At 51.8% G+C, this 13972-nt stretch overlaps 1 protein-coding gene across 1 annotated transcript; it reads right to left on the reverse strand.

Moving 5' to 3' along the window:
• Nucleotides 1-767: 767 nt before the first annotated feature.
• Nucleotides 768-13642, reverse strand: LOC120383496 (tripartite motif-containing protein 10-like). The gene is made up of 7 exons (XM_039501664.1): nt 12903-13642; nt 8414-8506; nt 7167-7397; nt 6844-6860; nt 5822-5937; nt 2671-2730; nt 768-1312 (listed from the first exon to the last, which is right to left on the reverse strand). Exons 1-7 carry the CDS (start codon nt 13314-13316, stop codon nt 768-770), a joined length of 1476 nt encoding a protein of 491 aa, XP_039357598.1. The 5' UTR covers nt 13317-13642.
• Between the last annotated feature and the right edge of the window lie 330 nt (nt 13643-13972).

Here is a 13972-nt window from a genome sequence, read left to right on the forward strand (position 1 = left end):
CTGGGACAGTAAAGTGGAACAAACATGAAGAATTGTTTGTAATGTTTTATTTACAGTAAGTAGCTGGAAAATAAAGTAAAAGGAGCTGAGAAGGAGCTTTTAATAACCGCAGCACGGCCAGGAGATCCCCAGCTACTGAGAACAGTTTTCTTTATGGCACTAAAATTGCACCAATGGCCAGGGATTAATACAGAGAATTAATGAGTTACAGTCTCACTTTCAGTAACATGTAATAAATCTCCCCGTCCTGCTCACGTTCCCTTTCCTTTTGTACTGTCCTTTTCTATTCATTATTGTTCTAGCCTCACTTCCCATCCCTCTTTATTTCCCGGTGTCTCTCCTCCCTGTCACAGATCATCCCTCTTGGCTGCTCTCTTCTTTCCCTGATCTTATCCCTTCCCCTCGTGCTGATCCCGAACTAGGAGCCCCCAGTGAGATCTAAGGACACAGATCTGTACAAAACGCTCCTGGCTGCTGCTGCTTCTCCCCAACCCTCCAAACCCTGATTGACTCATGCTGTGTCCCTGCCACCCCCACCTCCGCCTGCCTCCTGCCCGGCTGTTAGTGCCACCCCCTGCCCAGCCCCCACCTCTGCCCCTCAGGGCCCCTCTGCCCCTCCTGTAGCCCCAGGCGTTCTTCCCCCTCCTCCCCCATCCCTGGGGCTGCAGAGAGGGTGGGGGAGGTGCCTTCAGGGGCCATAGAGATGAGAAGCCAGGGGCTGGGTAGATGGGAGTCCTCCAAGATCATAGAGTCTTGAGTCCATGAGGCTAGAGAGGCTGATTTCCAGTTCCCGCCTCTGCTGTGTGTCTCAGTCTGAGCCGGGATCTCCACACCCGGAGCCAGGGTCGGATTCTCTCCCCAGGGACGGAGCCCGGCGGGAAAGTGAAGATCGGGGCCTCGTCACCAGCATCGATAAATGTCACCTGCCCCCGGTCACAGTCCAGACAAACCCGGATCCTGCTGGGGGCCCGGCTCAGGGGCAGGGCGGTCGCAGGGGAGGCGAGAGCCTGGAACTTTCCCCACCACTGCTGCACACCCCAGATCCCCCCCCCCGGGCTACAGCTGATCTGTCCCTTCCTCCCCACAGACTCTCTGGCCACCCCCACAGCCCAGTATTGCCCAACCGCCACCTCCACCTCCCAGCAATGTCTCCCCGAGGTGAATCCCTCACAGCCCAGCACACAGGGCCAAGAGTCAAATCTCTCAGGGTTGTTGGGCAGTCGCTGCCGTGTGTTTCCCCATCTCACACTTTTCCGATCCTCAGATAGGACGAGTTGGGGATGAGCCGTGTCTGGATCCAGAGTCACATTCACTGGGTAGAGAGAGAATCAGAAAGTTAGGGGCAGAGCTCAGCCCTGGGGGAGGCTGGGACCATTTCTCACACTCCCCAGCAGCCCCCTTCTGGCTGGGACAGGCCTGGATCCCAGGGAGCTGCCTCTGTCCTCCTGGGTACCTGAGACTGAGCAGAGCTGTTACTGCAGCTCCTCAGTCTATGTAATACGACCAACTTCATTAGTTTCTCTTTTTTGCTTGCAAAAGCGTCAGCTCCCTGCTCCCCTTCTTGGGACTGCTCCATTCCCAGCGGCAGAGGCACAGCCAGGAAGGTGTCGGAAGCTTTTATGGAGGAGGGGACGGGTACCAGTTAAAAAACTGAGTGAGAAACTCCCTCCCCTAATTCAACCTCCACTCCCAGGCCAGGAAACATAGAGGAAGGTGCAGTATTGCGTAAGTGCCACTTATCACCAGAGGAGGAGGAGGAAGGATTGGTTGGGGTAGCCCCATCCCCAGCCCAGAGAGAGGGGAGGAGCTGCCAACATCACAGGAAGAGCATCTCCCCAATCCAGGAAGCAGGGAGCAGCTCCAATGGGAGAGCCCAGCCCCGCCCAAAGGAAAGGCAGGATGTTGGAGAAGAGTGATGGGGAGATCCCTGCACCAGGTGAAGCAGAGAGATGCGGCAGAGAGCTCTGTTCGGGGGCGACTCAGTTAAGAGTGTTTCTGTTCATCAGAATGGGCATGAACTCAGCACTAAGGTTGGGGTCAGGACTGTTTGTGTGTCCCCGCCCGCTCCATGGCCCTGACCGAGGTCGTGTCCCCAGGCCAGGCTGGGAGACTTGCCCACTATGGAGAGCCCCTGACACGCCACCTGCCCTGGACATGGGTGCGGGGGACTGTGAGAGCAGCCTCCGGCCCATGTGCCCGCTCTCCAGGGTGTGGCATCCTGGGCAGGTGGAGGGTGCAGGGCTCCCCAATGCAGCCTGGGCTACCTGGGTGGTGGCCCTGGTTCTGGCTTGTGGCTTGGCCATGGGCAGGGACTGCGCTACACAGGGAGGAGCTGAACAGTTGCCCTGCCCAAAGCACAGACACTGTTCATGACACTCCATGCCTGCCCGGGGCTTGCAGTGCGGGGAGGGGGAAGGGGAACGTGGCACCCTGCCCTCAAACTATGCCCATGTCAAAAAGTGTCCTGAACATCCCACTTTTAAAAGTGTGTGTGTGGCAGGGAGTGGGGGTGGGGGGACATGGGCCCCTGGATCCACTGAATGTGTTATTTTTAGGGCTGTGTGTGTCATGGTCGCTGTCAGTTTGGTTGGTAACTTTAGCTACAATCTCATGAAGATGTTTTCTCTGGAATTTGCTCATAATTTAAAGAATCTCCACCTGCAAACTCACCCAGTCTGGGGACTCCTAGGGGTTCCCCCCTTTTTCTCTTTAGTGCAGATGGCAGAGTGTCTGCAGGGGAAAAGGAGAAGAGAGATGAGATTTCAGACTTCATACTTATAACAGCGTCCACACTCTGTAACTTTTATAATTATGACAGAGAAACAGACAGAGACACTCAGTTATTTAATATAAAAAGGTTTGCAATCTTCTATTTCCTCTCTCATTCAGGTATCTCCCAGTAATGGGAACAACATCCTTGCAGCCTCACAACCATCCCAGGACAGACAATCTGTCAGTGAGATTTACTTTTCCCCTCCTCATCCCCTCCCACCCTTCAGACTCCAGTTGGTTTGTCTCATTCACTTACGGCCTTTTGTCGTAACCTAGACCCAGATAATACAAAGACTTTGGCATAAAAGTAACTTTTCCCACTTGGGTCCCTTTGAGACTACAGAGAGCAACATGAAGGGGTCCCCATCCTCCACTGGGGATGATATAGGAATAATAATAAAATCAGATATAGGAATAATAATAAAATCATTTTATAAATGTGAAAACTGAGGCAGGGGAAGGTTGACTCTATGGGCCAGATTCACCCCTGTACCGGCAAAAGGAGAGAGGGGAGGGGCCATTTGTGACTCTGCTGTTCAGTGGCTGCAGGGGCCGGTGCAGATCTTGGCACAGGATAAGGAAGTTCTGAAGCCAGCCAGAGCTACATCCCTAAGACAATGGCCTCCATGTGTCTTGCCCAGCGTTCAGAATATCAGAGGCCCAGCTTTACACTGCCCATGTCGCTCTGTCCCTCATCCACCTGCTCCCTCTTCCACTCACCCTCACCACCCCCACCCCATTCCCAGCCCTCTCAGGAACATGTCTTGTGCCTGCAGCTGTTGGGGAGGAAGCACAAGAGGCTCCTGTGCTGGAGACATGGCAGGTGGGTGAATGGCTGGTTTGGGGAGGCCAGTCGTCCCCCCCGAAGTCCCAACCTTTGTGCTGAAGCTACTTCCATGCCCACTGGAGCCCACCAGACCCATTGTAGCCGCTAGCTCCTGCCCAGCACACCCAGCCCACGGAGTGTCGGCCAGCTCCAGCCTTCCCAGTCACAGAGCACCAGGGGGCCGGGAAGCAGGGGCCGCGCTGCCAGACCCGACCCCGGCCACTCCTCCCTCTGCAGCCGCCAGGCTCAGTGAAGGGCAAAGAGCAGCCTGCTGCACATAGCTAGGAGGCAGGGGCGGCTCTAGACACCAGCGCGCCAAGCAGGCGCTTGGGGCGGCCGTTTCCCGGGGGGGCGGCATTTGGCTCCGGTGGAGCTCCCGCCGGCATGCCTGCGGCAGGTCCACCGGAGCCCGGGACGAGCGGACCTGCCGCAGGCATGACTGCGGCGGGTCCCATCTTCCCGCGGCTCCGGTTGAGCTCCCGCAGGCATGACTGCGGCAGGTCCGCTCGTCCCGGGCTCCGGTGGACCTGCCGCAGGCATGCCGGCAGGAGCTCAACCGGAGCCGCGGGACCGGGGAAGGGCGGCGCAGCGCTCCGCGCTGCTTGGGGCAGCCCGATTTCTAGAGCCGCCCCTGCTAGGAGGGGGCCTGAGCTGGGCTGGAGCGTGTGCGGGGCCACCCATGTCTTTTTGGGGAAGCGATGCCTTCCCTTGCCTTCGATACCTGCCGCCCATGGCTGGAGGATTCCTCACTGTGTGGGAGGAGCTTTCTCCTTCCCCACAGCCCATTGGCTCAGCACAGCTGCCATCCAGTACCAGAGCAGAGTGATGGGCTGCGTCCAGCTTTAACAGACAGCCTCTCGTTTCTGGGCTATATCTTGGATGGCGACTTTTAGGCCCTAGGGCATTGACTCCACCTGCAGCTCTCTAGATGGGACAGAGAAACGTAGCTGCCCCAAATTAGTCCATTTTGCTAAATTGGGGCCAGAATGTTCTGACCTTCGGTAAATCATGAATTCATGTGAGCCATCCCGACTCCTGGGCCCCTGCTACATCTGCTCCATTTGTCTGCTTTCCACTGTTTGTTATGCTAAGTATTGAGAATTGGTACAAGGGTCATTTCTTATGCAGCAGTTTGGACAGACGGAGATTGTGTGTTTGCACTGACTGACTCGGCTTTGGCCTGGTGAGCAGTTTGCTGGACATAAGGGAAATGTTGCCTTAAGTGACCTTGTTATGAAGTGATGTGTTCATAAGTTGCTCTGTAGGACAAAGATGTTTTGATCACACAAAGAGGTTAAAGACAACACCCCCAAAATGTACTGTCCAGGAGCAGTTAGCAAAGTCCAAAAACTGCGATATGGAGACAAGCTTGAAAGTGACCTGTGCATAATCAGTGGTAAGAAATAAGGATTATTATGTCATGGAGATCCGCAGGGAGCCTTTCAGATCTCAGCTGCTGCTGGCAGCAAGCCCTCAGCAGTTCCTAGCTGCAGCAGATGCCTCGGAGCTCCCAACTGCTGTGGGGGGTGGGGAGGGGGAGGTGACCCCATTCCCTTGTCACTGTAGGTGCTGGACCCTCCTTCTTCCCTATTTTGTCAGGGATATTTTTAGTAAAAATCACGGACAGGTCACAGGCTTCCGTGAAGTTTTGTTTATTGCTTGGGACTTTTCTGTGATTTTTACTAAAAAAATCTGAGCTGAAATCTGAATCTTAATAATATTTCAATCATAAAAGAGAACAATTACATGAACATAGCTTGGACAGCCAAAGACCTGCCAATTAGAAAGTTCATGTATGTGTATTGTATGAGTTATGTATGCTATTTAATATTCATAACACTCAAAGATGATTGGGAAAGAACTAATACATATATCATTTGGACACGTATAATATGTCAGACATTGTAAGGGGTTCTTGGAGCTTCATAGGAGAAATTCACTGTGGCCTGCCTATGCCCCAGGAGAAGATAATTAGCTAGTTCTTCTTTCTTAATATCTGTCATTTCTTACTTTAACAGTAACTATAATGGCAAGCTAGGCTTCTGGTCCAAACAAAGGTTTGAATTAATCAATCTGAGTGACTGGGACCCCACGTGTGTGACATTCTCACCCAAGAATTAAAGAGAAGCATCATCTAACTATGAACCAATTGCCAAGAGCCATTCTCCTCCCATACTCTCACAGGCTTTTCCCAATTTCCACTCCTAGATCCCTTTTCAGTACCTTGGAACTTCCTCAGAGTATCCATGAGAGCAACAGTTTTCTGGGAAAAATCACTGAGTCTCTTTTCCAGTTCAGGAGAAATCTCCTCTGGCTGCTGGAACTTCCCCTTCTCACACCTGGAGAAAAACAATTTCACATGGTTACATTTCACTTAGTGACACTTTATAATTTCTTGTCAGTGAAAGTTGCTGCTCTAATGGGCCTGGAGTTAGAATTCCTCCGCTTCTCCCAGAGTCAGAGCAGGTGTAGTTCACGCTCTGCCAATCAAACCTTAACTCTGAAGATCCCATTTAACTCTGGCCTGGAGAGACCAGCTCTGGGGACAAAAGGGGAATTGAGTCTCCATGGCCAATTCACTCCTTGGCCCCCATGCTCTGAGGGACAGGAGGTTCCCCTGTTTACTGCTGTAGAAATCTGCCCGCTAAAAACTGAGACACCAACACCCACCTCCCCGGTTCATTCCACACAGGTCTCCTAACAGTCCTCAGGTGGGAAAGACTCTTGACCACTGCTGCCCTGGGCTGAATGGTGACCAGGGCCCCAGCAGTGACAGGCCCATATTCCATCCCTACAATCCTGAGGCAGCCAGTCCCCCAGGGAGGTGGCATCTCTAGGAAATACTGGAGGTCAGTCCTTCCCAATGACTGGATAATTCCAAAGTCTTCTATACAAGGGTGAGAACCTCAGGATAAAGTTTATCTGAGAATTTTGTATCCAACGTGTGACCTTCCCCACACATTTTGGCAGGGATGGTGTCCCTAGTCTCTGTTTGCCAGAAGCTGGGGATGAGCGACAGGGGATGGATCACTTAGTGATTCTCTTTCTGTTCATTCCCTCTGGGGCACCTGGCACTGGCCACTGTCAGAAGACAGGATGCTGGGCTAGATGGACCTTTGATCTGACCCAGTCTGGCCATTCTTATGCTGTGGAGCCCTGTGGAGATGCAGTGCTAATATTGTCTCCAAGTTCTTCCCCAGCATTGTGAAGTGTAAGGGGGAGTGAGAGAGCCATGTTAACTGGACAAGGTGCTTCTGATGTCCTGAAGAGAGAGAGAATTTCAGTCTCACCTGACACACACTTCAAATTCCAAAGAAGGGATTTTGCAAGTATGGGGAAGAGAGGCTCTGCCCTGGTTCCAGAGCCATGGATTCCCTAAGACAATGAGTCTTTTCTATCTCTAGCATCAGTGTGCCTGTGACTTTGCAATGCACAATAGACATTCACATTTCAACAATGCGCACACTGAGTCACACAGTGATCTCTGACTGCTGGACTCCCGTGCCCATGTTTTAGGAGCTGTCCTGTCCCTGTGAGGGGATCTGGAGTATTTCTAACTCAGTCTCACCTGCAGAAATTCACTCGCTGGCTTCTGACACTTCTCCTTCAGCTCACTGATCAGCTCACTGACATGGGAAATCTGCTCAGAGAGTTTACTGACATTTTGATTCTGGATCCTCTCAATCTCCTCGTCCAGCTTCTCCAGCTGGGCCAGCAGGAGTCGCTCTTGTTCCTCCAGGGACTGCCGCAGTCGCTGAAATTCAGCCACAATTTGCTGCCTCTTCTTTTCTATCTGTTTCTGTAAAGCAACACGGAAAGGACTGGTCAGGGACATGGAGGCAGCCTGTGGGGGGAGAGTGTCCTTTCATTGAGTGCTGAGTGTGCAGGAGGGAAAATTTCTTAGAAATCTTAAGGTTTATAGAAATTTGACTCTACCATGTGATTACCACAGGGCCGCCTGGGGGGGGGGAGGGGCCGGGAACAAGTGGGGCAATTTGCCCCAGGCCCTGGGCCCCACAGGGGCCCCCATGTGAGTTTTTCGGGGCCCCTCGAGCAGGGTCCTTCATTCACTCCAGGGGCCCCAGAAAACTGTCACAGGGCCCGGGTCCCCAGAGCTTCTTCCGCTCTGGGTCTTCGGTGGTGGGGGGGTCCTTCTGCCCTGGGGTGGAAGGACCCCCACCCCACCGCCAAATTACTGCCGAAACGGGACCCGCCGCCGAAGTGCCGGGTCCCGCTTTGGCAGTAATTCGGTGGCAAGGGCCCCCCCTCTGCGAATGTTCGGGGCACTTCGGCGGCGGGTCCTGGAGTGGAAGGACCCCCTGCCGCCAAATTACTGCTGAAGCGGGGGCCCCCCACCACCGAAGACCCCAGGCCCCGGAATCCTCTGGGCGGCCCTGGGTTACCAGGGAAAAGTTTCCCTCACACCTTTTTTCATTTATCCCCATGTCTCTGAAAAGGGATGTTTCCATGTCTGACATGGTTAAGACTTTGCATTATCAATGAACCCTGAGCATGGAGATCCTGAGCAGTAGAAGGCAGGACTCAGGATTACGCTGACAGAAGTTCCAGGGGAAAAAGGAATCAAATGATTCAATAATGCAAGAAATGATGCAGACACAGGGAAAGCCACAAGAGGTAGAAATTAACTCATTCATTGAAATGGAAGTCTAGATTCTGCACCTGAATCTAACAAAAAAGAAATCCATGATCATGGAGAAACAGACATGCCCACATTCACCAACACCACAGAGGAATCTGCCTGCAAACAAACCTCTCACCCCAAGTCTTTGCAGGTCAGTAACAAGAGGCACCTACCAAATACTGGCTTTTCCCCTTCCCAGTCATTTTAGATTCCAGGAGCTTTTCTCTCTCTTCCCTCAGAGTCTTCAAATGGGCCTGGATTTTTTCCTGTAGAAACAGAGATGATTTGGGAAGTTTCATTTCCAGTTTGAGGGGTGCGTGTAGGGGGATGTTTTCCCACCCAACCCCTATTTAACTGTTGGTCCTAATGGGTTCATGACATTAGGGCCACCAAGGAAAAAAAAACCTAAGAATGAAAACTGGGGATGTGTCATATTCTGGCTTGTTACCAATTCCGGTTCGGGCTTTTTAGTAACTGGAGAAAGACCTGAATTATCCAAGCTTGCCTGGTATTTATTAATTCATCAGTATTACAGAACAGAAGAGGAAAATGGGGTCACATGGTGGTGAATCACTACATTTACTTTTGCGGAGATTAAACTAACAATGAGATATAAATCCCAGAAGCACCCGGGCTTGAAATATGGGCTGGGATTCTCCAATGAGCCCAAGTCCCAATAGAATTTCAGCCCTGGGGATTGCACTGGTTGGACAGACCTGGTCTAAGCATTAGGGCAAACCCCATGAGACAGGCTGATTTGTGGTAAGAACAGTTTGGGTTTGCCCTAGTGCTGTCCTGAACACTTCCTGTAGCAATCCCTTCTAGGAGGGTAAATACAGTCCCAGTCCTAGTAGAGATCTCAGAAGCAGTGCATTCTGGGAGATTTCAGAAGTCTCGGCCCCATGGTGAAGGAGGGGCTAAGGCCCATCTCAGTCCCCCCCCCCCACCAGGAGGAGGCACTGCTGTCACAGCCCCTGCCACCACCCCTGCTGCTCCGTGCCTACCCAAGGCTAAAGAGGCGAGGTGTGGTGGAGGCATGCAGGGTCATGTGCCCCTAAATGTCTTGGGATGCCTGTGGCAGGAGCAAGGAGGCAGGCTTTCCACAGAGTTCTCTGCAGCCATGGCTCCCTCTGGGCAGTGTAACAGGGTTAGTGTTACTTTCCTGAGCTCAGAGATATGCCCCACCTGCAACACCACTGAGTGTTTCCCTTTGCTGTTTGCTAAGGGTCGAGCACCAAAGAACTACATGGAGAGAAGCTTAGTGGGTTGAAAGCTAGCTAGCAATGACAGAGACTTGAGAGGTTCAAGAGACAATTTTGCAGTCACTGAACCTGAGTAATACATGGACACTGAGTTCAACCATAGCCCTGGGTAGAAATCCGATTTTTTTTTAAAGGGTCTTAGTGCTACAATCTGCCTCTGTCAAAGGGCTGTTATTTATTTTGGGTAACCACCATCTGAGGACAGCAGAAAATGCAGAAGGTGCTGTAGTAAGTGCAGGCCCTGATAAAGGCCCAGTATGAGGCCTGAGGCCTGAACTAAAGTAATGGTCAAGACTTTGCTAACATAAAGCAAAGTTAAGCTGTGAGCCAGAGGCAGGCCCTGCTCACAGAAGCTGGCAAGGAAAGGGCTGATACCTACCTAAAAGGTACTGAACATTCACATACTTGCACATTCCACACAGATAATAAAGAACAGGCTGGCTCATCCCAATGACAGGGGCAAAAGGGTAAAATGATTGGGCAACAAAATGGCAAATGAAATTTAATGTGGATAAATGTAAAGTAATGCACATTGGAAAAAATAACCCCAACTATACATACAACATGATGGGGGCTAATTTAGCTACAACGAGTCAGGAAAAAGATCTTGGAGTTATCGTGGATAGTTCTCTGAAGATGTCCACGCAGTGTGCAGAGGCGGTCAAAAAAGCAAACAGGATGTTAGGAATCATTAAAAAGGGGATAGAGAATAAGACTGAGAATATATTATTGCCCTTATATAAATCCATGGTACGCCCACATCTCGAATACTGTGTACAGATGTGGTCTCCTCACCTCAAAAAAGATATTCCAGCACTAGAAAAGGTTCAGAAAAGAGCAACTAAAATGATTAGGGGTTTAGAGAAGGTCCCATATGAGGAAAGATTAAAGAGGCTAGGACTCTTCAGTTTGGAAAAGAGAAGACTAAGGGGGGACATGATAGAGGTATATAAAATCATGAGTGATGTTGAGAAAGTGGATAAGGAAAAGTTATTTACTTATTCACATAATACAAGAACTAGGGGTCACCAAATGAAATTAATAGGCAGCAGGTTTAAAACAAATAAAAGGAAGTTCTTCTTCATGCAGCGCACAGTCAACTTGTGGAACTCCTTACCTGAGGAGGTTGTGAAGGCTAGGACTATAACAATGTTTAAAAGAGGACTGGATAAATTCATGGTGGCTAAGTCCATAAATGGCTATTAGCCAGGATGGGTAAGAATGGTGTCCCTAGCCTCTGTTCGTCAGAGGATGGAGATGGATGGCAGGAGAGAGATCATTTGATCATTGCCTGTTAGGTTCACTCCCTCAGGGGCACCTGGCATTGGCCACTGTCGGTAGACAGATACTGGGCTAGATGGACCTTTGGTCTGACCCGGTACGGCCTTTCTTATGTTCTTATGTTCTTATGATGGATAGAGTTGTTTTGATCGAACCAACATGTACAAGATAGAAGGCGGCACCTAAATACGTAGAGAGGTTGAACCTTGCTGCGTAGAGGGGTGGCCCCTCAATACGTCAGGTGTGATGTGTAACTTGTTTGTATCTGTGTATAAGAATGCATCCCTGGGGCGATGTCTTTGTCCGGCCTAGGGGGCAGTGGAAAGTCCCGCCACTGACTGAGCCGGGTCCATTGCCAAGAGGCACCTATTAGTAGTATGCCCGGTAGACTAAGTAATCTACGGGGAACTGCCATTGTGTCTGAGGTCGCAATAAACATAGTCGACGTGACTTTGCATCTTACTGGACTCTGTGGTTATTGGGGGTTCCTGTCGGGTCTGCTGTGTCAGCTATCTGCGCAGAGCTGGGGCAACACACAGAGGGAACACACGCACGCAGCCGAGTGATATCAACATTGGAGAAAGCAGAGCACCACACCGGTACCACTCTGACAACAGGTGCTGAGACTCTTTGAAAAGAAAATAAATAATGCATAGAAATGCTTGTTTGGTGGGGTGGGGGAATGTCTCTCTCCTCATCTTTATAGACTGCAAGATGTTTGGGGCAGGGACCTCAGTACATGTAAGCTGCCAGCCCTGATTTGTGTATCATGTTTATTTTCTTGGGATGGTGAACTGGGCCCAGTGCCTTCTTCCCCACCTTCTGCACACATCACCCTGCTGCTCCAGGTCTACCCTAGGCTAAAAAGGCAACGTGTGGTGGAGGCAAGTGGGGTCACGTGACGTCCAGATTTCTCGAGATGAATGTGGTGGGGACACCCAGCAGTAAGGAGGCAGCACTCCCCCTGGCAGTAGCACTGCCCCAGTCGGTCATGGAGGGAGGAAGAAAACAGCAGAGTGGCTCACTGCCATCTGAGCCCTTTCCCCACCGCATGGGGCGAGGTGGCTGAGGACCCCAGAACAGTAGTTCTTGGAGTGAACACCCTATTGAGATCCGTGGGGCAGTTACCTCTTCCCAGAGCTATTGGCTCAGGCTCTCTGCAGACTCAGACACACGACACTATATCAGTGAGGCTTGAAAGTTATAACTCACTCAAACTTTTCTTTTCAATCCTATGGGCTAGAAAGTTACTTTTTGGTTGCGGATTTTTTTATTATGAAACTTGAAGTTCTGTTTTAATCATGTGACTCCAGAGGTGGGTCCCTAGGGAAGAACCCATAGTACCAGTGCTTAAACCCACTCCTGTAGACATGTTCCACCAGGGCTGAAATATTCTTCCTAAAATTGGAGGTGCCATGAGGCCCTGCCCCCTCTGTGGCCCTGCCCTGCCTGCCTCTTCCCCAAAGGCCCTGTACCCGGCCAACCCAGAAGCTGGAGCTGAGTTGTGGAGCCCAGGTCCCTCCATCTGCCCAGGGTAGGGGGGATATGGGAGCAGCCCCCAGCCCATGTCCCTGGCCCCCAGGCTCCCTGCCCTGGGCAGGTAGAGAGTCTGTGGCTCCCCACAGATGCCTGGGCTCCCTGGGCTTACTCAGGCCGGGCTCCAGCTTCCAACCTGGGTGGGGCCTTAGGGGGAAGAGGAGAGGCAGGGATCTGGGCTGTGGGGAAAAGTGGGAGAGCCATGACCCCTTGGCACTCTCTGTTCCAGAGCCCGTCTTTTCCATGCAGCAGAGTGGGGGCTGATTTGTTCATTATTCATGTGAATGCCCTGCTGGCAGTGCCTCCCTGCATCTTGCTTCAGTCCTGTGTGCGAGGAAAGTGCCTCACACAGAGCTCTAGTGCCCACCTCTCCCTAATGAACAATGTGGGGTTGATAGGCTGGGTGCCATCTGTGGCCAGGGCTCCCTGCACCTGCCCAGAGGAAGGAGCCTGCAGGGCAGAGATTTAGGTGGAGCCAGAGAACAGGGGAGAAAATCTGGGGAACTGGGAGATTCTGTGGCTCTGAGAGACTGAATCTGAAAAGGGAAGGATTGAATTAACCTGGATCCAGAGTGTGTCCTACCTTGTATTTCTGGGCAGCATCATCCATGAGAAGCACCGTGTGAGAGCTGTGCTCTGGGGATCTCTCACAAACCACACACACGGCTTCCCCGTCCTCTTCACAGAACAGATCCAGGGCTTTGCTGTGTCTCTCACACAGAGTCTCATTTCCTGGTTTGAAATGCAGTTTGATTTTTTCTACTATATTTGCTAGCTGATAGTTATTCCGGAGAGACCCTTTCGGGATTCGGGCTCTGCAGCTGGGGCAGCACAAAGGGCCAGAGCCCAGCACTGCCCATGTCTCACAGTGCTGAGTGATGCAGCCTCGGCAGAAGTTGTGCCCACAGTGTATTGTCACTGGGTCCATCAGATATTCCTGGCAGATGGGGCATTTGGTTTCCTCTTGGATTTCCCGTATTGGAGTCACTGAGGCCATGGCTGCTGGGATCTCTGGGCTTCTGTTCTCTCTGCACCAGAAATGGTTTTGCTGATTATGGGCAGTCCCTGACCCACCTCCTATCAGCTGCACCGGTGCAGAATGAGGTGAAGAGAAAGGAGAGGCCGGGAGGTGGAGCAGGAGAAAGATAAGGAAAGAAGGAAGCAGGAACTACACAGGCCAGGAGAAGGGTGTAAAGCAGCAGAAAGGGAAGGAAAGGAAAGATGGGACGGATACAAACAAGATCACAAAATCTTAAACTCAGGGTCTTTCTTTACAGCACGTGTCCAGGCGGGGGTCAGGCAGGGCTGTCCTCATGCAGCTAGTCCAAGCCACCCCCTTGGTGCTGTGGCCACATTGCTCTTGGTAGTGTGGTTGAACCAGCAGTCAGCATGTGTACGTGTAGCCAAGCTGGGACTCACACCTCCCAGGTGCTGTGTAGACGTGTCCTCAGTCGAACCAGGCCATTCTTAATTCACAGTGAGGGTGTCCCCAGTCACTCACAGACTGGCACTGGAACAACACGAGATGGGAACTAAACCCCCTTGAGTGATTTCAGTGACAATGTGTGTGCAGAGGAGCCTTGGCGTGGCTGTGTCTTGCTGAACATCTAACCACCTGCCTGGGACCAGCCGGGCTACAGGGGCTCCCTGGGT

The sequence above is a fragment of the Mauremys reevesii genome, linkage group 15 (genome assembly GCF_016161935.1).
Source record: "Mauremys reevesii isolate NIE-2019 linkage group 15, ASM1616193v1, whole genome shotgun sequence".
Lineage (NCBI taxonomy): Eukaryota > Metazoa > Chordata > Testudines > Geoemydidae > Mauremys > Mauremys reevesii.

What these genes read in the sequence shown, in the direction of transcription:
- LOC120383496 (XM_039501664.1), bottom strand. Translation starts at nt 13,316, where the DNA reads ATGGCCTCAGTGACTCCAATACGGGAAATCCAAGAGGAAACCAAATGC. An exon ending in ATGCTGCCCAGAAATACAAG is followed by an intron (nt 8,507 to 12,902) that starts GTAGGACACACT and finishes CTGTTTCTACAG; the next exon opens with GAAAAAATCCAGGCCCATTT. An exon ending in AGGGGAAAAGCCAGTATTTG is followed by an intron (nt 7,398 to 8,413) that starts GTAGGTGCCTCT and finishes GTTGCTTTACAG; the next exon opens with AAACAGATAGAAAAGAAGAG.